Raw genomic sequence first — 26857 nt, forward strand, 5'->3', positions numbered from 1 at the left:
ATAACTACCTAATTTTCTCACTTTCCCGATTCTGACAAAAGAACTAGGGCCCAAAACGTGAAGTCTGTTTCTCTTTCTGCATATGCTGCCTGATTTGCAATTTGTGTTTCAGATTTCCAGCATAATGGGGACCTACAATGTAGTCTTAACTTAAATATAATCACAGAGCAATTTTTTTACATTACTTGCAAGATGCACCTCAGCTGTATTTTGGAAACAGACAACAACCTACCTGAGATCTTTCTTTAATGAATTCATTTGTCCTTGGAGTTCTTCATTGGCTTCTACTTGTTCTTCCAACTCTCTCTGTACTTTTCTTTTTCCATTTTCCAGGCGGTCTATTTCTTCCTCTGCTTCATCCACTTGTCTTTTTAATGCTTTTAATCGTAGATTCAACTAGAAAGTTACAAGGTTAATGACAAACAGCACATTTCTTACAAGCGATAGAGTAACATTTTAATGTGATTAAATCGTGTTTCATTAATATGTGGCTAAGATTAGTTTAAATAAGGCTTATCCAGCTTCATGCCTATCCTTACATCAAATGATTTTATTTAAACATGCAAATGGTCTATTTTATTGGTTGCATTTTAAACTATACTGGCTTGTGAAGCTTTAATGTTCAATTTCAAGTTTAGTCCACGTGAAAATTTTAAAAAGAAAAATATTACCAATACTTGGCTGGCTGGGCAGCATTTCAGGTCAATGAGCGCCATCAAATTTCCAGCATTTTTTGTTTTAATTTCAGATTTCCTTCAATTGCAGTGTCTTTTGGTTTAATGCAGGTGAATGTTTTTTTAAACATTCCCTATTTACAGTCAGATATGGTTGGTTATCCACTTCCATAGTAATTCCACACGAGTTGCTTCAAACTAGGCCTGCATGGGATCTTGGAGTTACCGTGGTAACTGAAAGAGTTAGGCCTCCCACCCTCCAGGGACCCCAATTGATGCCAGAAAACACTGTCTCTCTATTTTATGCCTCGTACCTGATCCTTTTGGTCTGTCAGATGGAGACGTTCATCATCTATTTGCAACATTAACTCCTTGGTCTTTCTTTCAAGTTTGCGATTGTTCAGTTGCAGACTAGATCTCTCTCTGAAAAAGAGTTGATAAAAGACATCCTAAGTGCCCATAACAGGAAGATTTCAGAGTCATCATTACATATTGCATTTTCAACCTTTTAATCGTGTTCTGTTGCAATTTGTACATTGATTCGCAATCTTGGCAGTATTTAAAAAGCACTTTTATGTTCTGTCATTTCTTGAATGCTATCAGCAAGCTCTAAAATCAGGTAACAAAGCTTAGTCAGAGAGGGAGGTAATAGTGGTAATAGGAGAATAATAGGAGCATTTTGATCCTCTTGCTTATTCAATGGAATGACATCAGCCTACGTAACATAGGGATTAATGTCCATAAATAGTCAGCCAAAGCAGTGTATTAATGGTAAATTAAATCATTGCAGAAGCAATGCAAGCAAATGCTGAAGTTGTAACAGTTTAATCTCAGCTCACTGTACAAGTTTCCTAAGGATATAAATACAGCTACAGCAGCGTACTTTTGCTGACACAGATATATTGTTATTCCTGGTTTTATTGCATTTTTTCTGAATTAAGCAATTTGGTGCAGGTATGAATGCCATCCATTAAACTGGACCTTATTTAATCAGAACAAATCCATCTGCACAAATTGGTTTTCTTTATGTGTGCAGCTGGTGATTATATGTTAGTCCAGATTCAATCTCTATGTGCCACTTTTAGCTGTATGTTACTTCATTTCCCTCTGTAGTGTTGTCATTACATTCACGGTCAAATCTATTCATCGGCTCAGCATTAGTTTACCCATTGGGAGCAAGCACTTCCGATTTTGTTAAATCTCCTTGGTTATTGTGGACCTGCTTGCACGTGCTATGACTGTGTTGATTCAGCTTTTAGCTGATGGGAAAAATAACTTTTAAGGCACATCTACAAGGAAGAAAAAAATCTGCTTTTTTGTTTAAACGCATACAAAATAAAATTGATCAAGACATGGCAAGTATGAAATAGCAAATATAAAAATGGATGGGAATGGTTTAGAGTGACATGGGCCAAACACAGGCACATAGGTCTAGCTTAGATGGGGCATCTTTGTCAGCATGGACAAGTGGGTTAAAGGGCCTGTTTCCATGTTGTGTGACTTGATGAATCCCTATTAAAAAAAAATCAAAGCCCAGGGTTTTTCACCCAAGAAACCTACTCTGTCATTCATTGAGACTTTGGCTGTTCTACAATATTGATGGAACAAAACAAACCCAAAAAGATAGGCAGTGCTAGGGAGAGTGCAGGCAACAAACATGGGCCTGACAGTATATCGAAGGAGCCAGGACACTTGGCAATACCAAGGGACAAGCACTATGTTCACCTGAAACCTGGGTTCAAATCTGACCAACTGGGTGAAATTCCTAACTAAATAATTTCATTTATTGGATGAAAATTAAACATATCAGATCACATTTTTTTTGTTGAATTACACATTTCATGTTTGAGTTTCTTATCCTGTCTCTAATTTAAATTTAATACTTATCATCTTTGGATGAACAGTATCAAGTTAACAACTTCTTTCATGAGCTGAATTAGGCCACAAGAATTTATTGTGAGAGCAAAATGTGAAGTTTGGTTGTACCTGGAGTCTTTCATTTTAAGAGAACTCTACTCTGCACCATGGAGCTCAGCATAGGAGATGAATTACTGCTCTGCACAGGAGCTGGTGTGTTGCCGGGTCTGCTGAAACCGCCAGCTGCTGTGAATGTGGCAATGTGTTCTGACCCCCACCTCTGTCCATGCACTCACCACAGGAGTCACTGAGCCCAGGGCTTGGACACACCACATCTGGACCCTCCACTACCACCAGCCACAGGTGGTGCATCTCCTGTGTGCCATTTGTCCCAAGGCGATCACCAAACATAATTTAGAGGTAGAAACAAGGAACTGCAGATGGTGGTTTACACAAAAGGACACAAAGTGTTTGCGTAACCCAGTGAGTTAGAGGGACATGGTGAGTTAGGCAGCATCCCTGAAGAACATGAATCGGCGATGTCTAGGGTCATTAGATGGGGCATCTTTGTCAGCATGGACAAGTGGGTTAAAGGGTCTGTTTCCATGTTGTGTGACTCTATGAATCTCTATTAAAAAAAATCAAAGCCCACGGTTTTTCACCCAAGAAACCTACTCTGTCATTCATTGAGACTTTGGCTGTTCTACAATATTGATGGAACAAAACAAACCCAAAAGGATTTACCATTTAAAGGTAACCTAAGATGATTTGTTTCCTAAAAGTGATGCATTTTCATGTTTTAAACTAACTGCAGTTTTGTACATTTTTAAATCATTCATTTTAATAAATTTGTTTCAATAACTTCCTAAAACTATTCAACTTTTTCGAGCATGTGGCTTATGGAAGGCTTGCCGTGACAACCCCAGCAGTTTGTCGGGGGTGTGGAGTATAACAGCACTACACAAACTCACCAGTGCTCTATCTAAAATAAAAGAGAATGCTGGAATTAAAAGATCAGATATCCTCGGTGGGGAGAGAAATTAGAGTTAAAAGGTTATATCACTTACTATTAATATTCAGTCAGTTAATATCAAGATATATTCACTATATTTTTGTGCTCATAACATTTATGCTTCAAATTTGTTGCTGGAACCAATGCTGATCTATCTATTTCTCAACCTAATTAAATTAAATATTCCAATCCTCAAGATCTGTTTATGAAACATATTATTTTATTGAAGCAACATGCTTATTTGCAATGTGGATGATAAAGTCAAATTGATTCTGTTTTTACAGAAGGTCACCTCCTACCTTTCTTCATCTTCCAGACGTTCCCCCAGCTCCTGAATCCGTGCTTCGAGCTGAGTAACAATTCCTTCCTTATTCTGTTTCTGAGAACCTTCCAGATGTGCAATTCTGCTCCTCAGATCTTTGTGCTGTGATTAAATATTATTTTAATCAAAATTGTTGGCAAACACTCACTTCTGAAACTGAATCCATTGTCTTCGCTCATCTAGTAATTACTAACTTGCAACTTGTGTTTCAAGTTTGAAAAGATCTGCATTTTAATGTTAACCACTTCAATTTCATTTATTGGATGAAAATTAAACATATCAGATCACATTTTTTTTGTTGAATTACACATTTCATGTTTGAGTTTCTTATCCTGTCTCTTATTTTAAAAATCAGATAGTAACACTAATTAGCGTAACACTGGTAGCTGGACTGCTGCAATGTTAAACCCCCATATGAGAACAAGTTTGGAAACTATTTTAACAGCATGCACACAAACACATTTTTGGTATAATATTAAGGTATCTTTGTTCAATAATACCAAATATTGTAACCGTTAATTTCTTTCAGTTGGCAAATAAAACATTTGGCAATCCCAACATGTGATCCTTGGTGTTGTGACCAGAACATGATATTACCAGGCAGTAGCAGGTGGAATATGCACAGCACCAGCATGCAATAGGTTCTGCACAGATTGACCTATCAAAGTCAACAATTTGGTCAAATCTATTGCTATCTCTAGGATAGCCACAAAGATTGATGTGCTTTCTTTATAATTAAAGAAAGAAAATAAGCAAGCAAAAGAAAGCAAACTCAATACTGGCATTTATATCAAGAGGGCTTGTATACAAAAACAGGGATGTAATGTTGAGGCCCTATAAGGCACTGGTCAGGCCGCATTTGGAATATTGTGGGCAATTTTGGGCACCAAGTCTGAGGAAGGATATGCTGGCTCTGGAGAGGGTTCAGAGGAGGTTTACAAAAATGATCCCAGGAATGAGCCTATCTATGGTGAGCGTTTGTCGGCACTGGGCCTGTACTCGCTGGAGTTTAGAAGAATGATGGGGAACCTCATTGAAACATACAGAGTAGTGAATGGCTTGGATAGAGTGGATGTGGAGAGGATGTTTCCATTAGTGGGAGAGTCTGGAACTAGAAGTCATAGCCCCAGAATTAAAGGACATTATTTTAGGAAGGAGATGAGGAGAAATCTCTTTCGTCAGAGGGTGGTGAATCTGTGGAATTTTTTTCACAGAAGGCTGTAGTGGATATCTTTAAGGTAGAGATAGATGGATTCTTGATTAGTACAGGTGTCAGAGGTTATGGGGAGAAGGCAGGAGGATGGGGTTAGGAGGAAGAGACAGATCAGCCATGATTGAATGGCAAAGTAGACTTGATGGGCCGAATGGCTTAATTCTACTCCTATTCCTTATGACCTTAATTTCATGATGAAGCTGTCCATGAACAGAAAGACCCACTGCAATTGGAGCAACTGCTCAACAGCTGCCATTGATGTAGAATCTTTATATTCACAAAATGCTGGAGTAACTCAGCAGGTCAGGCAGCATCTCGGGAGAGAAGGAATGGCTGACGTTTCGGGTCGAGACCCTTCTTCAGACTGTTGGCCCAATGACCCATTGTACTCAGGACAAAGTACATTGATGTAACAATCTGAAATAGTCAGCAGCTTTAAAAACAGACACAAAATGCTGGAGCTACTCAGTGGGTCAGGCAGCATCCCCGGAGAAAAGGAATAGGTAACGTTTCGGGTCGGAACCCTTCCTCGTGCCTCAGAAATGTCGACGCTAATTTTTATTGGAAACCTGGTGTGCATTACTATTTGGGTTTGTGGTTTTATTAATTCATGGCTGCATTACTGGACATCAATACTACACTACGTGAAGTCTGATCTACTTCCAATAAGGTACCTGTCTCTCTAATGAAATCTTGTCACACTCCAGATCTTGTCTTGCAGCTCTTTCCTGGAACAGCTCATTTCGCATCTGCTCAATCTGACAAAAGAAAGAGAAAAATAGTCAGGGACGGCCCCCACCGAAACACCTTCATAATTCATTCCACTCTGTAGAGTAAAGGTATAATGTTACAATTGCTCAAAAGTACCATAATTCATTTCACTATTTAATTGCTCAAGTTGTTTCTTTTATTTCATTAGAAGCAAATATCTTATTCATGTTATTCGATGTAAATTAAGTATTAATATTAAATATTAATATTCTTGATATTTTATGTTTTTTCAATTTGTCACTATTTTAGTGATTATTTACTATCATTCCCACATATAATCCATTACAATGGCAGCCAATGTATCACCTTGTTGCACATGAACTGATCATAGAGTGGTCAAAAAGTGAAAACGATATGACGATTGGTTGGTTGCTACAACACAGTCTCACATCTCACATGGGCCCAGCGGTAAAGTTGCTACTTTACAATACCAGAGACCCGGGTTCGATCCAGATTATGGGTGCTGTCTGTATGGAGTTTATACGTTTTCCCTTTGACCACATGGGTTTCCTCCGGGTGCTCCGGTTTCCTCCCACATTCCAAAGACGTGCAGGTTTGTTGGTTAATTGGCTTCTGTAAATTGTCCCTAGTGTCTAGGATAGAATTAGTGTATGGGTGGTCAGCGTGGACTCAGTGGGCTGAAGGGCCAATGTCTCTAAACTATACTAAATCTCCAAGTGCCAAAAACACATGGTAAATCTAGAACTTTCAGCTTTATAGCAAAGAACATCTCCTGTGACATCCAGTGCCCCAGTCTAACCCAAATATTTCAAATATGAATTATACTAAACTCACACATCATTCCCTCGACAGTCTACTTGATAAGAAATAGGGGAACACAAGGACCAAGAGGAGGAATTAGCCGCCCAGTCCTTCAAGCCTTTTCCTGCTCATGGCCTATTCAAAATTGGAATTTAAAGTCACTATTTCAATGTATGATTTATACTCATTTGTATCCCACTATCAAAACCTGGTAACTTTGCCAATATTGAAATACATGGAGACCGACAAAGTTCCTGATATTTTCATGGATCAGAAGGAGACTATTTGGTCCATCAAGCCTATGCTAGCTCTCAGGGGAATCTCACATCTCCACTAATAATTCCTGTAACCTGTTCTTGCCACATTCCCATCAGGCCTCAAAGTTTCCAACACTGGGGGTAATGTAACTGTGGCCACTTAACCAACTAACATGCATATCTTTGGGATGTGTGTGTCCACGTCACAGGGGAAAACGTGCCAAGCTGAAGGATTGAAGCTGGCTCACTGGAGTGCAAGGCAGAAGCTCTACTAGTCTCTACCCAGTGCCATTGTGCTGCATTTCAGCTTCACGAATTATCAGGTGATTCACATCTCTGCTCTACACAGGTGTGGCATATCTTTAACTACACCAAGCAGAACTGGGGTGGGAATTTAAACAGAAAATGGTGGAAATGCACAGCTTGTCAGGCAGCACATGTGGAAGAAGAAACAGTTAAGGTTTCAGGTCCAAAACCCCATATCAGAAATGTTAGCTGTTTCTCTTCCCACAGATGCTGCCAGACATGTGGTGTGTTTCCAGTACTTTCAGCTTTTATTTCAAATTTCTGTTTTTTTTAATTTTCATCAACTATGACAGAACTAAGTCACTGAAATTAGCTCAGTGCTCCAAGGAGGTATACTGTATGATGAATGGTTAAGTTCAGCAAGCTATTGAAAACTGAAAATTGAGAGGTGGGTCTGGTAGCCCCATTGTGAGGATTCTCTCGGTTAATCTCTGCTGAGTCTCAACCTTAAAGATCAGGTATGAAGTCAGAGAACTGGAGGATACTGCAGCTGGTGGAGCAAGAGCCCAGTTTTTTTGTTGGTGCAGCTTTCATTTTAAGGCAAAATGAGTTCACCGTTAACTACACTGTGTGGGAAAACAGTGATTTTAGTGCTAAAATGCCGATTTTCATCACTCCCTCCACCTCTCTGCAATCATCAAAAACAATGACATCACATATTTTATGTCGCAGTCAACAATATAATAGCAACAAGCAGTAAACACTGTTTATCTTTAACCGGACTTGTGACAGAATCATAAAATATTTACAGAATCAGGTCACCTTGCCTTGGTTTTGGTTTATGCTTGTTGTCTGTCACATGTACCGAGATAGAGTGAAAATCATTGTTTTGTGCACTAGCCAGACAAATCATACCACACACGATACAACAGGTAGTGCAAAAGAGAAAACAAAAAGAGTGCAGAATATCGTGTTTCAACTACAGAGAAAGTGAAGATTTAAAAAAATGCTAGGACGGTAAACCAGGTAGATTGGAAGATTGGGAATTCATTCCTAGCATGTGGAATACTATTGCTGATGTTCTGTACAGACTTCCTCTGATCTCCCTTCAAGTTATTTCACTTCAGACACAGGATTGAAGAGGAGAGCCCCCAGAATGAAGCTGGAGAAAGCTAACAAAACTGGGAAACTTCACAGCTAACGGACAGATTCAGTCATCCAGCTCTGAGACTAAGTCTTCAGTGAATAATGGGAGCAATTAAATTTAACAGTCTAATGGATTTGTCCTGCTCAATGTTGCCCATGAGGGCTTCAACGTGGGAATATTTTGGTTTTGGTTGGGGGGGGGGGGGGGGGCAGACTGTGGTTCACATGACCTTCCAGTATATGTGGAAGATATTGCAGAGGCTGCACTGGCCAAATAGTCTCTTTTTAAAGATAAATTATTTCACTATATGCACATTTTAAATAATCCATAACTTTAAACAGTGCGTGAATTTATTAGGGCAAAATAACAAAAACATTTACGGCTGCAATAAAGGCAGGAACAGCATGTGGTAAAATCTCTTCGAGCTCAGGTGCAGCTCTGGAATAACGACAATGGAATCGAATCTCCAGCCTCACAGATCCCACATAAACACAAGAAATCCTCATGATCTATCTTGCTCATCATGGAATTAATTTTTTAATGAATTATTTCCTTCAAGTTAGCAAATTTTATTAGATTCAATTTAGTTGACACACACAGTAAACAATATACTGCAGGGCATGAAAACATTTAATGTAAAGCCAGATGTAATAAAACAATTGAACAAGGCTTTAACTGCTCTTTCAGGTACTAAAAGAAAAACATGACACTCGAGCATTCGAGCTTGACCAAGGTCACTAATATAATCCATTATGGGGTTGGACAAGACTTGTCAAAATTCTAATATTTAATCTCATTGTTTACCCCATTCGAGTGAAACATGCTACTTTCATTATTCAGCGCTTTTGTCTCTTATCACTTTCTATTCGGTTACATTTTAGCAAACGATACAGTTTGACATATCTCTCTCCCTGACTGAGCTTCACCACTTCACTCTTTCTTGTGATGTGAATTTCAATTCTATCTGACGTGCAATCATACGCTACTTCAGGCAGCAAAGCTGCAGACCAAACCCACATGAGCAAGCACAGGGGATTTTCTTTGGGAAATAAAAACTGATAACTATCGACCAGTGTGCCAAACATCAGTGGTAGGGAAGATGCTGGATAAATTCTGAGAGAGAGGATTAATGATCGCTTCGGAAAGCCAGGGACTAATCAGATGACTTTGATGGCTTTTCCCAGGGAAGAACATGTCTGACCAATCGAGTGAATTTTTTGAAGTGCAGTAGGTGCGATTTACATGCAAGCTCTCAAAGTGCAGGAGTAACTCAGCTGGTCAGGCAGCATCTCCGGAGATCAGGGATAGGTGACGCTTTGGGTCGAGACATTTTTTCAGTCTGAAGAAGGGTCTCGACCCAAAATGTCACCTATCCATGTTCTCCAGAGATGTTGCCTGACCTGCTGAGTTACTCCAGCACTTTGTGTCCCTTTTGTTTATTAACCAGCATCTGCACTTCCTGGTCCCTGGTTTACATGGTCTTTATTAAAGCCTCTAACAAAGTCCCAATAGGAGACTGGTTGAAAGGTTGGGGGCCATGTGATCCTGAGCAAGTTACCAAACTGAATTCAAAATTGGCTTCACAATAAGAGTTGGAGGGCAATGGTAGAAGGGTGCTTTTGCAAATGAATGTCCATGATGATGTGCCCCACAAATATCAGTGCTGGGACCCTGGCTTTTTTTAATATACATGAATGACTTGGATGTGGATGGTGTGATCAGTAAGAAAGTCCCAGACATTCAGTCAGTTTGCATCTTGAGGATCAGTAAGTTTGCGGATGACACAATGACTAGTGGAGTTATTGACAGCACAGAGGGCAGTCTGTATTAATGCACTGCTTAAATGGGCTGAAAATGGGAGATGGAGCTTAATTCAGACAAATGTGATCCAATGCATATTGGGATCTCTAATGAGGCTGGGACATATACCATAAATGGCAAGGCTGTAGGGAGTGTTGATGAACAGAAGGACCTTGTACTCCAAGTTCACTTATCTTTGAAGGTGAGCGGTACTGGTGAATACCATGGTTAGGAAGGCATGCATGATATGGGCTTTCATTAGTCAGGCGTATGAGATACAGGCTTACATTAGTCAGGGCACTGAATACAAGAGCAGAGGGGTAACGCTCCAAGTTTATAAAACCATGGTCAAATCTCAGTTGTACAGATCTGGTCACCAAGGTGCAGGGAGCATTGATGGTGCAGGAAAGGATGCAGAACAGATTCACCAGAGAAAGAGATACAAGGGGATATAAAGGAGAACTTCTTCACCCAGAGAGTGGGAGGTATCTGGAACATACTGCCTGCAAGAGTGGTTGAAGCTGGGCAGCTGTCAGCATTTATATGTACAGATGAGCACGAATTACAGGCACCGAGGCGATGGGCCTGTTTTCTGAGATTCTTTGATTAAAGGAACACCCTGTTTATATTCCAGGATTAACGTACCACAGTAAAATGTTCTTATTACCATCAGACCAATGAAGCAAATGAAGAAGAAACACTGGACCTTGACAATTGGTCAATGGGAATGATGGGGTGAAAATATAAAAGAAACAGATGTTTAGTATTAAGGATAATATGAAACAGCTTGTAAAACATTCAAAACTCATACTGAATTAAAATATTGGAAGTGAAAGGACAGGAAGTTGATTTTAGAAGGGATTAACATCTGGTACAAATGAACACAGTTGTATTTATCCTGAGGTTGATAGAAAATTGTACTTGTGTCTGGAATGAAATTTCTTTTTACAAACCTTGCCTGAAATTATAAATGTGGGAAAAAAAAAGAGTTCTCTCAATGTGCCCTCATCATTGTTCCCGGGTCCCTTCCTTTTTTGTCATGCTTCACATTTGAAGATTAATGACAATGGCTTTTATGCATGGTTCTGTTTACAGGAAAGGGCTTTTTGCAGTCAGTGTAAGCACTTTGACAGTTTGCCAGGATTGTCTAGCTGGAATTGGTTTGTGACCTTCCTGCTTTGTACAACGTGATCAAGTACACAGTAACTGCTCAAACGGAATTTCACGAATCTGCAATCAGCAGATAAGACAAATGAAACATATCAAACTGTATTCAAACTTTACTGAAGATTCAAAGAATGGACATGTTTGTTTCCACTTTCAACAGCCTTGAGTCGCTCACATCGGATGCTAAAAGACTTTGTGAACTCTAATGGTGGGGTTGGTCTTAAACATTCAGACCAATTGGAAAGCAAGCACAATGGTGACAGGCTTTAATTGTTCCAAGGATCTCTAATCCTGGACTACTTATTCAAACACATTTTTAAATTTACTTATAATTTAACTGCATTTAAAATAACTTGACTCCCAAATTTAGTTCAAATCAAAGTAGTTGTCTGCAAGTTGATGCTATGTTTTCTCGCTTTAATATTACACATTGCCGAATTGCTTTTCATTGTGTTTAATTTCACCCTTTACTTAGCAATATTTAGTGGAATATTTTATTTCATTACTAGAGTAAAGCCTCATAATAATGGCTACCGGGTGCAGGAAGAGGATGGCGTCCGTTATTGCCGATTGTCCACTGTAACCGAATGAGGAGGGTAAAGTTTAACACAAGCTGGGGGGGGGGAGAAACGCAGAGTTGGGGGAGGGTTACATGAGTGGGAATTCCCAGGCCAAGCTGCCACAGAGCCCCCGGCCCCACACGCAATGTCCCAGAGACAGGTCTGGTACTCACGCTGCCCTCAAGCTGCTCGCTCTTTCCACTCCCGCAACCAGTAGCACGTCACGTGGCGCCAGTTCGTTGGATACCTGGCGGAGGTGGGGAAGGAGAGGTGGCGGGATGCAACGGGAGCCTTGATCCACTATAACCAAAATCCACTCGATAGAGATCCGTTATTGTGATGGTTTACTGTAACATTGCAACTAATTTCCTCCTGATTGCTGTCTGGAATGAATTATCATCTTCGATAGATCAAAAAATGTACCGCAAGTAATCAGAACCTTTTGTAGTCCAGAGTGTGAATCAGATCCATTTGTGCTGTGGTTTCCAAGCACAAATACACCCCCTCCCCTCCACCAATTAAGATAAACCAGACTCCACTTTAACCCTCAACTTCAACACAATATATACTGTTGTTCACCAGTGCCCATCCACATTCCTTCTCTCCCGAGATGCTGCCTGACCTGCTGAGTTACTACAGCATTTTGTGAATAAATACCTTCGATTTGTACCAGCATCTGCAGTTATTTTCTTATACCACTTTGGTTATTCACTCATCTGTCTTTTCCCCTATCACAGGTAAAAGACGATCTCTCCCCCTCCCCCCACCCCGCTCACACATACAAAACACTCCCCATTCTCTCCACCTCTCCATTTTCCACTTTCCCTGCCGTTTAAGTTGTGCTAAGCTGTCTGACCTGCTGAGCATATTCTGCTTTGCCAACAAGTAAGTTAAATGTTGCAGAACAACTTGAGTGTTCAGGTAAAACCAAGAGAAACTACAACAATATAAACAAGTTGGGGTATACAATAAGCAACGTGCAATGAAGCCTAGAGTGCAAGACAGTGAGCGTGAAAGCACTATGAAGATTCACACATAGCAGTTCATTTGAAAAGCCAGGCTGGATTTCATCAGAAAAGTCGTAAAGTGATTTTATTTGAACTAAAATAAAATGCTCAAACACTTCTCACTGTGGGAAGGTCAATTAAACTCGCAAGGAGGGGAAAAATTAACTCCATTTCATTGCAGTTTATATTTTTAACAGACTGAAAAGTCATGGGCCAAGCATTCTTTAGGTTTGGACCCATGACTGTGACCCTCAAGCTACTGCTGCCAAGGAGCAAAATGTGAAGAATACCAATGCATTTTGTCATAAATGTAAAATGATTGAAAAGGGTTCAATGTTAAGGCAGCTCCTCAAGGCTGAGAAATGAAGGGTCAAAAACAGTGCACAAACCAGTGGATCAGACAGGACACGTCAGTGCTACTCACTGCCTTTCCACAGCTGATGAGAAACAGGCACATTTCAAGAACAGCTCATGTGTACGTTGGCACTTCTGACCATTGATCTACTAATATTTAATCCATTAACTAGCTTAAGGTACCCACAACCGGTTTAACACTCACAAGTTAGTTGGAGGAGTAGTGTAACATGGATGTGCCTTGGCATGGCTAATAGTTGTCTTTATAAAATCTTAGTGTGGAGGAGCATCATTGAACTATCCCTGGGATTGGATCTACCGGCCTCCATTCACAATGTCACCTTTGAACGTGTTATTTTGTTCCTTGTCCTTGAAGTGACATACAAAGTTTTAAGCAATGCCTAGTGCCCAGAATTCAGTCACTGCTACTTACTGTGAGCCTCACCAGCAGCTGAGCATTGGGTGGAACTGATTGATGAGATGGACATTCACAGACGATGTCCACATTCGAAGATGTGTCATCCAATGTTGCTGCCCATGGCTGGAATCAGTAGACAAGTGGCCACAAGTCTGATCTGATCTGTTCTCTTGTCTGAGTGGATTGCCCTCTGGACTAGTGTTTGGCAGTGGAGGAAATGACAGCTGAGAAGATAGATACAGCATGCTGGAGTAACTGAATATACCAGCATGTGCAGTTAGTTACTCCAGCACTTTGGGTCTTTCTTCAGTAGGTACCAGCATCTGCAATTCCTTTCTACACAAGATGGCTGAGAAACCAGTGAGGGTGGTGTTGGGAGGAATGGTAAGAGGGGAGAGTAAAATAAAGCTGGGGAAGTGTGATGCAGTGCAGTCTAGGGATGGGGTGAGAGGCCAGGGGGAAATGGAAATCTGAGCAGGAGAGGGGATGGTGTAGTGGAGATATGACCAAGGATAACCTTGCCTGCATGACATGGTCCACACAGTGCCCACTAACATGCACGCCCAGGGCAGCATGGTCTACCCTCCTCAGCAAAGGACATGTGTGTGGGATGATATCGTCCTGCCACCAGTGTTACGAGGGTGACTGACTGACTACTGGTTGAATTTCCAGAACAACACAAAGCAAGTGGAAAATTTCACCATCGTGTCTCATCCAAAATTAATTTGCAGCTGTGCAACCTTGGAGCTATGATATAATTGAATTTCTCAGCAAATCCAGCTCAATTACAACCTTAAAAGAGCTTCCATCGTAAGCCATTTCTTGTTATAGTACAGCTTTAAACATAAATCATTCGTACCACTGAGGTAAATATTTAGTACTCAAATCACATCATGCTACACCAGAGTCCACCAACAAAACATCAATTATTAAGAATTGAGCAATCCAAAGACACAAGGAATGGTAGGTGGTGGTTTACAAAAACAAACGCAAGTAGTTTGAGAACTCAGCAGGTCAGGCAACATCTCCAAAGGACACGGATAGACAACGTGTAGGGTCATAATCTTTCAGTTGGGAGTAGGGTCCTGACCTGAACTGGCAGCTATCATGTCATCCAGAGATGGTGCCAGACTCACTCTGTCTCTCCGGCACCTTGTATTTTTTTCAGCAACCCAAGCAACCAAGGGGCACATTTATCCAAAATTAAAACATTTGATAAAAACTACATGCCAAGTGTACGCACTTATTCTTTTAAATTCAAAATATAAAGAAAACAAAAGCTATAGATTAAAGCGTTGGGCAGCATGGATTGGAACCACTTCATGTAGCAAGAACAGAATGCATTCCACATTTTGAAGGTCAGGTCACTGTTAAGATTTGAATGCCAGAATTTACTTCCTTTCTTGCATAAAGTGATTACCTCTCCTGAGTTTACATTATTTATTCTGCTCTGACTTCATATAATCAGTGCCAATAAATGCTGCAGGGACCCAAACCATCACAACGGAACAAGTTTCAACATTATTAGCTTTGCCTGGTTTGTTTTGTATCCAGATGAATGGGGCTTCATTTCCACCCTCGCACTGAGCTGCCTGTGTAGCAGGTGTACAGTTACCAGCCGGGACCCAGTAGAGGGCAGGAGCAGGACAGGCTCATCTTCCCTCTGCTCTACCATTGCTGTGGTAACACCCCAGCCTCCACACAGCAACAAGAGTGCAGCGGAGGATCTCCCTTGCACTGTGAAACACTGGGCTGGTTACAAGATGCTGGTTGGGGGGGGGAGGGGAGGAGACCGAAGGATTCCCCCCCCTCCCCCCGCTCTCAAAATTGGAAGAGGGCTAACTTTGAGATTAGAACTCAGCGGCAGTGACTGGAATAGCAGGTATGGTGGGAAGGGGAAGGTAACAACAAAGCAGGGGAATGCTATGAATGAGAGAAGGAGCGGCAGGAGCTGTAGGGAGAAAGACTTTCTCAGCATCAGTGGCTTAAAATGCAAACTGCACCATTTTATTAGTAAAGGGACTTCCGCGCTGTTAACTAGACTGAATAAACACACTCACCGGTGAGTTCATCCTCACCAAAAGCATTTTACTAAGACAAGCCTTGCTTCACTAGACATGAAGCTCAGACACATCTGGCTGAAAACATCACTTGGGCAAACTTTAAAAGGAAATAAATCCCAATTAACAAAATGGCGTGGAGTCAAGAAACCAGAAAAAACATCTGTCATGCATTCTAGATCATCATTTAACGTCAAGTGGAGAATTTTAGTGTTTTTGTGACCTCATGTGCAGCTTGATTCCTGATTCAGCTTCCAAAATAACAGCAAACATTCTTCAATAGTAATTCACTGAAGCACTTCAAACCGAATCACGGAAATGAAAGAACATTTTATCAATAATTTTTTTTCCATGATATTAATCTTGATGTGTTCTTGACAGGTCTATGGATTTAGCAATGAACAATTCAGTGCTAATCCATTTGTCTCTTTACATTTCTGAGATGTGGGAGTTGTTACCAAGGGCAGTATTTATCAGCTGGTCTTCGTGCTGTAGTGGGGAATCACTTTCTTGCACAGCCACAGACTGTGCAGTTAGGGTGCTCCCTCTTATGCTACCAGGCTAGGAACTCCAAGACTTAGCTCCAGTGACAAAGAAATGGTGAGAGATTTCCAAGTCAGCATGGTACAGTATAGTTTGTGCATTTGTACACTTTATAAACTCTTGTACCAATAATATTCTTCTGATTATACTGTTAACCATTAGAACTCAGTCTCACCAATTAAAAAAGCATTTGGGATCAAAAAAATTAGGGAACTTGATCCTTTGGAGGTTATCAATTTACCAGCAACTGTATGCCAGGGATTCTGGATTACAATTTTGCAGCTCTCAAAATTATTCCGTTTATCCTTCACTCAATTTATCTTGCAGAGTATAATTTCACAAATGCAAAGATCTTCAAAGCATATTTATTTGCAACTCCAATTATTGGTTGGACAACCTTTAAATAAATCAAAGTGTTTTTGGAGTAAACCCAGGCATTGGCAACTCTTCAATGCCTGAACCCTGACTGTTAAAAGTTTCAAAACCAAATTGGCAATTGGTGGAGTTCAATGTTATCACAACATAATCTTACTTCATCCAGCACCCACACAACTGCTGAAGTAACTAAACTATTCAAATACTGAGACATTTGTTGATTATTCCCATCTGAAGACTGCGGCGTAAAGCCCAATTTATCCAAAAGCCCAATTTGATCAGATTTTACTGGCTTTATCTTGCACTAAACGTTATTCATTTTATTCCCTTTATCATGTACCTGTACACTGTGAAAGGCTTGATTGTAATCATGTATTGTCTCTCTGCAGATTGGTTAGCATGCACCAAAAGCTTTTCACCATACCTCATGACAATAAACTAAACCAAGACAAAATATATTTTTCTCTTGAACAATAAAGTAGAATACATTCAGTATAATGTGGCAACCATTATTGTTATACATGTTCTAGATATGATTAGGGTAAATAATGATATTGATATGAACTCCAAAGGCTGGTTCAAAATCTTCCTTTTGCCAATGATAACTGAAGATTTTCTTGGGAGATAGCCCTTAGTTTAAACAAAAAAAATGCATCAGCTAAAACAACAATCATTTAAGTAGAAATTTGCCATCACTTCCTTCAGCTAATAAGTTTCAGCAGTGCTCCATAATGGTTGGAGTGAATGTCTATGAATGTCTAGTAAGAATGTAGGTCACATTCTGGAAGGTTTGAAGTTGACATGTTCATCAGCTCATTTTCCCAACCAGCAGGAAGGTTCTGTTGTTGATACCGTACTGTCAGCAGTGCGTTTTCTTCTTCTCTGCCTCCTGCACTAACCCTCAGGCCACATACATGAATAAGTCACATTGACAAAGTCGAGAGGCAGCACAGTGGCGCGGCGGTAGAGTTTCTGTCTTACAGCGCCAGAGACCCGGGTTCAATCCTGACTCTGGATGCTGTCTCTGTGGAGTTTGTAACGTTCTCCCTGTGACCCCGTGGGTTTTGTCCAGTTTCCTTCCACACTCCAGAGATGTATAGGTTTGTAGGTTAATTAGCTTTGGTAAAATTGTAAATTGTTCCTAGTGCGTAGGATAGTGCTAGTTTACGGGATGATCACTCATCGGTGCAGACTCAGTGGGCCGATGGGCCAGTTTCCACGCTGTATCTCTAAAGCACATACTTCACACTCACAACTGACGATGGCTCTGTCAACCCAACATTCTAGTGTCGTGCCTGTTGCCAACCAAGTGGCTTTTCTTACCGGAATGCAACCCAGTCTACCTGCTCTTACACTAGGTAATATCCACCCTGAATAGATCACTCCAAAATTCCCCATCAGTGGCACTAGCTGTTAACCTTAATGAAAGCTGTTCATAAAGGTCTAGTGAGACTTTTGAAAACATTTTCAGAGTATGTCATAGAGGATCATCCTATTTTCAAATTAGCTCAAGTGATTTTCATTAACGTCATTGGAGATGGATGCCTATGAAGATGTATGGGATCTCCATAGAAGATGTACGGGACTTGCGCAAAAATTACCCATTTTCAAAAGTACCAAAGTCTCTGCCTCTTCACAGGGTGACAATGGTAAATTCCTATAGTTTGTATCAATACCACCAGAAACCAGGACTCCCTTTGTGGGACTTGCTATGCAATTAATCTGCCATGTTACTTATAACAGTGATCAGAATCATCAAACAATAGAAGCATGCCGTTGGTTGCAAAGAACTGTGATGGCTGTGAAATGTGCTGGATAAATTAAAGTCTTTCTTAAACAGACAGAGCTTGGGATGAGTTCTGACAAGCTCCAGCAAAGACGCTAAGCCTGAGCCCATGTCCTCTCTCATGGTTCTTGTGTCATGACCATGAGCTAAATGAGTCCAAGAGGATATCCAAGATTCTAGATGTTCAAGATTCAGCTGAATAATATGTTCAACTCCCATCATTTTAGTGAAGGTCGCTGTCAGTTACACAAAACACTACATTAACACACCGAATTGTCAAATACATTTATTCTCTAATAAAGTTATTTATAAAACGGATAAAGCTGCTTATAGCCTTTCTTACAGAAACTAACCTATGATCCAAAATAAGAAAAACTATGCATTTACAAAACATCACTTTTGATCCCCACCGTGGCCCATGTGTTTTTTAGCCAACTAATTCCATTTACTGTGTAATAGTTGTTATTATGTGTGCAATGAAGAATGCCACAAACAGTGAAAACATAATGACCACTTTTAATCTGATTTTGGTGGAAAACTACACTCTTCACTGAATAGTGCGATGGGTTAATTTACATTCACATCAGTAGGTATGTCGGGGTCTAATTAACAGCTCATTTGGAAGCTTACATCTTTGATAATGCAGTATGCAAGTTTTACTATCACATGCATTGGTGCATTTATGAAAAGTGGGATGAAGCTTGTGTGGTATATAAAACTCTTTGGCCTAAAGGACTATTTATAATGTCATAACATCCCTGATAAATTCCATGCATGATATTAATCTAGTTTCTAACATGTTCTAATTGCTGGGTAATATGCTGAAGGTAAAAATTGCTAAGTGAGTACTAGTGGAACGTCGAACCCTTTCATTATCAAACCTTTCATTAACACATTTGCATATCAAAACACATTGCCAACCCTTGAAACCCAGCTTCTACTTTCCAATGAAGACAAAACTTCAATTTTCAAACAATTTACCGAGATGTTTTCCATTCAAATATAAATCATGCACACCCACTCAGTGCATTGAAAAGCAATAAACATTGACAAAACAAGGAAATGTGGAACCTTCTAATTATATTATTCAATGTACAACAAGATTATGAATATCAAAAATGAACAAGCTTTGAAAAGACGTACATATCAGGAAAAAACACACAAGTAGGCAAGTCAAAAAAGAATCTCCATACAAGCCAAGATGCAACATAATCTTCATTTTACGAACTAATGGAAATTAAGCACAATCCAATTTTAAAGGGATTATTTTTATGGAGCAAGAAGTTCAAATCTCTCAACATGCAAAGTCAGGAGGAATAAAACCCCTTTCCATAATCCCCTGATTCAAAACCTATTTGCGCTGGAGGTTAAAAGGACTCTTTTAATTACATGCCAGAAGATCAAATGACAGAAACACTATATAAAATTCTGTCGCTCCTGAATGGTTTATTCTATGATTTGGCAACTAATCAAGGGAAATAAGCAGCTCTTAAATGAGGCATGAAATCAGCTGGAGAGATGCTGGCTTCACTGTTTGGATATATTAAAAGTCCCAGCTTGCTTGATCATTCCATACGAATGAAGAAATTGTTTTCCCTTTGATATATAATATTTCAAAACAATATTGTGCAGGAACAATAAACCTTTAATGTTGTGGGCTAAGCATTGATTCAGTCTTAAAACAGATTAGATGGGTGGATATGGTTAGAACTTTTGGCTGTAAGACCTTGTGTGTTGAAACTTTACACACTCGAGTATTTGGTGAAAATGGAGATCGCTAGTGATCAGTAACAGAGCTGAGTGTTCCCTGCTTAACTATGTTACATCACTGGTAGCCTGCCCAAACTGAAACCGATACGGTGTTAATGACAATTATTGCTTTCGCCATTCATACTGGTTGCACCATCTTTATTTAAGCACACATATAACCTATTATTACCGAAGGACTTAAAACTCAAACCAAGTTCGCCTGGTAAAGGCGAAAGTGATATATATGATCCAACATGTCATTTAATGGCTATTGAATCCAAATCTGAGGAATTTCACTCTGCAGTTCAACCTATTTTACTTTGCTGCAAATAAAAGTAAAGTTCAGGGTCACTGCGACCTGTACTGTGCCCCCCGATAATGCTGCGTAACACAATGGTATAACACACAATGAGCAAGCTGAGAATAGAGCACCTTTTATCTTCTCATATTGCGGCATAATAATTCTACTGAAAGCTGCCACTGCTATTGAGGGCTGTGGAGCAAAGCAGGAAGCTGGTCGTAGAGCATGGGTCAAGTTGATCCAACTGAATGGCCAAGAAACCTCTGGCCTACGGGAATGTTTTAACGGGCACCTTTCAATTTTTTTCCACACGTTCATTGGAGGGCCATGGAGCTAATGAATCTTGTGGCAGTTCACAAAATCAATAAGCAAACCTATCAGACATGGTAGGTGTTGACATGTATATTTACGAGTGAGGCTATCGGCTGCAGATCTGCAACTTTACAGCACGTTATACAAGAAATATTTATTGAACAACTCACCCATTGTCATTGCCTGGTGGAGAATATATCAGCCAACCCAGCCAATGTATTTTTATGGTCACATCAACACATTATTCCAAACACAATGCAACTGAATAACACAACGGCTGGTTGTTCTGTGTTGTTCACAGGGGAGGAAAATCAATCTACTGACGAGATTAACGGCTGGAATTTTATCAGTTACTCTGTCAACTTATTTATATTGGCTGCCCTTTTTAACTGCAGCTTTATGAGGCAAATTCGTATACCACAGACAAGACAGCCATTTCCACGGGCTAATCAAGTGCAACATGTTCAATCGATTATCTCGTCACTCCAGGTTCTTAGTTACCTGATCTCGGTCTCTATTCATGCGTTCTGTCAGAAGGTCTGAATTGTTTCTCTCCTCATCCAACTCCATCTCCAAATCTGCCAGTTTATCCTGCAAACATAAAGCAGGTTGATGTGGAATTAAACATGGAAATAGCAACCACTTTTCCCACATAGCAGCCTCAGACTATTATATACAAGTGATGCATTATGTTTCAATATTGGTTCTTAGTTTAGGTTTATTGTTGTCATGTGTACTGAGAGACAGTGAAAAGCTTTGTTTTACATGCTATCCATCAGATCAGTTAATACTATATATAAATATAATCATCAAACACAAGTCCAAGATGCACCAGAGAAAGCATACTGTCAGGCTGTAACTTGGTTTGTGAACAATTATGCCTCAGACTGCAAGAAATTGCAGAGAGTTGTAAATGTAGGCTAGTCCATCATAAAGACCTGACTTCCCACTACCGACTCTATCAACATTTCACGCTGCCTTGGAAAAGCAGTCAGCATAATAAAAGACTTGTCCTACCCAGGTCATTCCTTCTCCCTGCGATTGACTGGCAGAAGATACAAAAGCCTGAAAGCATACACCTCTAGACTCGGGAACAGCTAGTTCGCCTGTGTTATCAGGCTTCTGAACATAAGCTATGGCACAGTCCAATTTGCCTCTACCCCATTGTGGACGTTGGATTTTGTCTATGCAACTGGTATGCTACAAGGCAGAGAACTATTTTCTTTGCCCTTTGCTCCAAGTATTGTATTTGAATTCGAAGTGGTTTTATTTATATATAGTATTATCTAATCTGTTTGGCTAGCAAGCAAAATCAAACTTTTCACTGTACCTCAGTACATGTGGCAATAATAAACCTAAACTTACCATAGATGGAGCAAAGGGGAGGATACAGAGTGCCGAATAGCTTTGAAAAGTCCCATGTCCGCAATGGGGTATAGATGAATGGGACAGTAACCTAGCTCATGGAAGAACTATTGAGAAGCATGATCAGAGGGGAAGAAGCTGTTCCAGGGTCTGGTGCTGCACACTTTCAAGTTTCTGTACCTTCTGCTGGACAGGAGGAGGAATGACCAGGGTGGGACAAATCTTTGATTATGTTGACTACTTTTCCAAAGCAGCATGAAGTGTAGATGGAGTCAACGGTCTATGTGATGGACGAGGCTACATCTACTACTCTGCAATTTCCTGCGGTCTTGGGCAGAGCAGATCCCAAACCAAACTGTGATCAACCCGACAGTATGCTCTCGATGGAACGGGCTGGAATCCCCATCGTCCACACCCTCCTATGGAAAGCCCAAGCCAGATGGGCAGGCCATGTCGTCAGAATGTTCGAGAGTCATCTGCCAAAACAGCTTCTGTATGGAGAACTGTGTCAGGGCAAGCGCTCAGTAGGAGGACAGAAGAAACGGTTTAAGGACTGCCTCAAAGTGTCCCTCGAAGACTTGGACGTCAACCTCAGCACTTGGGAGTCTCTTGCTCTGGACCGTCCAACCTGGCGTAGCAAACTCACCACAGAAACCCGTGCAGCAGAGAACAGACGCACTACAGAGGCCCAGAGGAAACGCACCGCGCGCAAGGCCCGGGCTACCTCCACTTCCACTGCAGCACCCATCCACTTGTGTCCTACATGTGGGCGTGCCTTCCGGGCCCGGATTGGCCTCACCAGTCACTTCCGGACCCACAGTCACCAATCCTCCAAATGAAAGTGAAGTCATTGTCATCTTCGAACCTGAAGGACGAACAACAACAATGCCCTCTGTGGTGCATCTGTAAATGTTTGTAAGAGTCATTGGAGACATGCTAAATTTCCTCGGTCTGGTCATGAAGTGGAGGTGTTGGTGCCTACATGTCCGTCGCGTTAATGTGGTTGGTCCACAGCAGTATCTCAGGATTTCAATGTCAATACTTGTACATGCTTTAACTTATCCACCTTCTATTAACAGATGGAGCAACATTGGACCAGATGGGTTAAATGGCCTCTTGGGTTGTCATCAAAAGAAGAAAAAGTAAAGAGAAGGGGAACAAAGTTCAAAGACAATCCAAAAATATTGAGTCACCCCTTTAAGATTTATTTGAAAGGTCAATTTATTTATTTGAAAGGTCAATTAAACCCTTGGTAGTGTGGTTTAGTTTAAAAGTAGCCACATGATCAGGTGTGATCCTGTGATACTTTCAGCTTTTCCCAGATCTGGAAGTTAAGGCAGAATGTTAAGATTGTGGCGGGCCGAGCCACTTTGGTCTCGAACCGTCGTTTGTCGAGCTCGAGCACTCTCGTGGACCTGGCGTGATCTGGGCCGACCAATCAACGCCGACCTGTGTTCGCTGGCGATGTGCAGCGGAGGACAGAGCTAGCCTTCACCTCACAGTCAACACGCTAACACACACCTTGCCCTCTTGTACTAATTGTTGAGCTGTATCGTTTAAATATTAAACAGAGTGTTTATACAACACGTGAGCCTCTACAAGATAACGTTTACTCGTTCACAAGCTTCTGTTCACCTCCATTTGCTTGACCTGCCGCACTCGATCACCTACACAATGCTTTTTGCTTTCAAGGTCGTGCTCTAGCTCGTTGATGCTCTGCTTCAGCTGCTGGTTCTTCAGAAGTGCTTCATCTTGCTGGTGGTGATGATCCTCCAACTCCTCCCTCATGTGCCGAATCTGTTCCAAAACATGCCAGACAGAATCAGCAGGTTACCACGGAATGTGCAATTAAACCACCTCCTCTCTCATTGGAGTTCTATGAAAATGGTGCAATTTTTATAGATTAAAAGTAGATTATTTTACCTTCATTTATTTTGATGACCCTGATGATATAAATATATGCCAACATTTAAAGATGAAGAGAGTAAGATTTTTTTAAATGCCAGTGAAACGGTGTGAATCGCACAAGATCTCTGTGCAAAACGGAATGGGTGCTACATTGCCAGAGGCACCATCTTTTAATGAGGCATCAAACCAAAGTCACAAGGACACATTAAAAGATCGTATTGCATCTGTGTCCTGGTCTACACATTTTACTCATGACACTGCGAAACAAGTAAATGGTAATTTAGCTCAGCTCGGCAGGATGGCATGGCAACCTCATATTGGTGGGGGCTTCAAAAAGTTGGGAGCCTCGATCACCTCGTGGCACCACGGGAGAAGAATGAGGAGGAGATAAGACTTTGCCTTCCATCACAGTGAGGGTGTGCCTAGAGCAATCACTGTGATGGCTGTTTGTGTAAAAATTGTATCTGTGTGTCCTGTGCTTTTTGTTGTCTACTGCCGGACCCTGACGTGAGAGGACGCTGGCGTTGTTTATTCGCCGCTTTTCCGTTAGGATAGTTTGTCTGTTTGTTTTTATGTTGATTGTTTTTGTAAAGCGCTTTGAGCACCCGATAAGGCGCTATATAAAATAAATGAATTATTATTATTATTATTATTATATTCACAACAACATCACAGTCATAGAATGGGTTAAGCACAGAAGGCTGCCGTTTGGCCCATCAGGTCTGTGCCAGATCCCTACCAGAACAATTCTCTCCACTCCCCAGTACCTTTGCAGTCAATGTTCCCTACTTCTGACAACATTAGACAGTTCAAGAACTATTCAACATTGCAGTCATTGCACATCGTGCCTGTTTATTCCACAGGTAACACCTTCCAACATTGTTAAAGAAAGTGAATGACTTGCGTTTAAGTAGTGCCTGTGCACCCCTTTCAGAAAGTCCCAAAGTGTTTCAGAAATAATTAAGGGCTTTTGCAGGGCAGTTTCAATTGTGCTTCGGGTGACATTGTTGCCAATTTGCACACAGTAAGCTCTCATAGTTGAATCCTCGTAGAAAGAGTGATTCAGGATAAACAGTGGGCAACGCTCTGATGTTCATGGAACCAGGAATCATTCATTATCACTTTAGAGAGTAGATGAGTCCTCAGCAACATCATGTCCAGAGGAAGGCTCCCCCAACACTGCTGCTGGATGCTGAGCTCAAGTCTCTGAAGGGGGATTTGAACATGGAAACTTAACACAGCGCAAATAAATGTATGAAGTGCAAAATGATTTCCATACTCAAGAAGCCTTCAGCAATATATCAAAAAATTAAATATTTCTGTGTAGGAAGGAACTGCAGATGCTGGTTTAAACTGAAGATAGACACAGAAAGCTGGAGTAACTCAGCGGGACAGGCAGCATCTCTGGAGAGAAAGAATGGGTGACGTTTCAGGTCGAGAATTCAAATTATTTGAACAGAGTAGAAATATTTTATTTTTTGATATCATATTAAAACTGTCTAATGATTCCAACGCTGAACTATTGTGCTTCTTTTAGTTTAGGCGCAAATGGAAATGCCAAGAACACAAGACTCAATCACTCTGAAGATCCTCTGGTAATAGACTCTGAGTAGCAATAGCAACAACAGTGGAGAATACAAACAGGTTAGGTCGCAATAATGTGTTCCCCATGGAGAAATCCCACCCGCAGTCAATAGATGGCAGTAACATGACAAGCCTTCAGTGGAACTTTATTTGCACTGATCAGCCAGCACAACAAGCTCCATTAAACAGCTCCTCGGTCCCCAGCAATTACTCCCCATCAACACCACATACAAGAATACAACCTTTATTTGTTCATTGAGAATCTGAGCGGAATGTAAAGCAACCCCATCACTTCTCTGCCATGTTGAGACTCCACAAAGAAGAGAGGGAACGGAAGACAAACTGCAACCCAATGCGGGGACAACACAGAAGGGGGAAATAATAACGCACGTTATTTATGTGACCTTGGTCAATAAGACTAAATTAAGTTATAGGGCAATGCAAAATTTGAAAACAATTCCAGATTTTTGGGGGAAGAAAACATTTTATTTCTGCCCTTGGGAGGTTGGACATCCTTCCTGGTGAAGAAGTTCCCAAGAGGCTGCTTTAGACAAAGTTCCAAGATCTAGACCCAATGGTGATGAAGAAACTGTGATATTTTTTCAAGTCAGGACACTATGCTATTTCACAAGTGATCCCAAGCACTTGGTGCCTTTACCCTGGTGGACACAAGTTTTAGAAGTGCTGTTTTCATATCCTGGCAAGTAAATGCAATAGAGTTTGAAGATGGCACACAATTAGTGTTGCCAACTTCCTCACTCCCAAATAAGGGACAAAGGGTGACGTCACCGCCCCGTGCCCCACGTGACCTCACCCAGCCAGCGGCCACGTGCTCCCGCTCCACCAATGGTGGCCGCCCCGCCCGGGAGGCGGGTTGCTACGCAACCTCCGTTAGGCGGCGCCCGGGCCTACAGTGTCTGGGACTACAGCGGCCTCCGGGCTACAGTCTCCGGGCCGACAGTCTCCGCCAACAGTCTCCAGGCCTAATATGGGACAAGGGCGGGACAAACAAATTTAGCCCCAAGTACGTGATGTCCCGGCTAATACGGGACAGTTGGCAACCCTACACACAATACAACCAGTGTACTGGCAACGGGTGGGAGTGATAGTTCAGGATGGTGATTAGGTTGTCACTAAACAGATTGCTTCAGGAGACTAATGGATGGCTTAAATATTGTCCACTTATGCAGGTAAGTGGAAAGTTTCTCAACACCCTCCTCACATAATGCTGTGGAGAATCAGGAGGCAAGTCATCTTGAGGGTTCCCAGCCTCTGAGCTACTGCTGTAGCCTGAAGAAGGGACATCA

General features: G+C 41.1%; 1 protein-coding gene across 5 annotated transcripts in view; it reads right to left on the bottom strand.

Moving 5' to 3' along the window:
• cgnl1 (cingulin-like 1) overlaps window positions 1–26857 on the bottom strand; it is a 132243-nt gene that overhangs the window by 5019 nt on the left and 100367 nt on the right. For 4 of the 5 annotated variants that reach the window (XM_078427045.1, XM_078427044.1, XM_078427047.1 and 1 more), the window contains exons 13-18: window positions 23694–23855; window positions 21195–21284; window positions 5753–5836; window positions 3843–3967; window positions 989–1097; window positions 233–396 (exon numbers count right to left, since the gene is read on the bottom strand). In XM_078427045.1, coding sequence (XP_078283171.1) covers window positions 233–396; window positions 989–1097; window positions 3843–3967; window positions 5753–5836; window positions 21195–21284; window positions 23694–23855 — 734 coding nt within the window. The remainder of the gene's footprint in view (window positions 1–232; window positions 397–988; window positions 1098–3842; window positions 3968–5752; window positions 5837–21194; window positions 21285–23693; window positions 23856–26857) is intronic. The other variant, XM_078427048.1, reaches the window with a different exon arrangement.

Source organism: Rhinoraja longicauda, chromosome 33, assembly GCF_053455715.1.
Source record: "Rhinoraja longicauda isolate Sanriku21f chromosome 33, sRhiLon1.1, whole genome shotgun sequence".
Taxonomy (NCBI): Eukaryota; Metazoa; Chordata; class Chondrichthyes; order Rajiformes; family Arhynchobatidae; genus Rhinoraja; species Rhinoraja longicauda.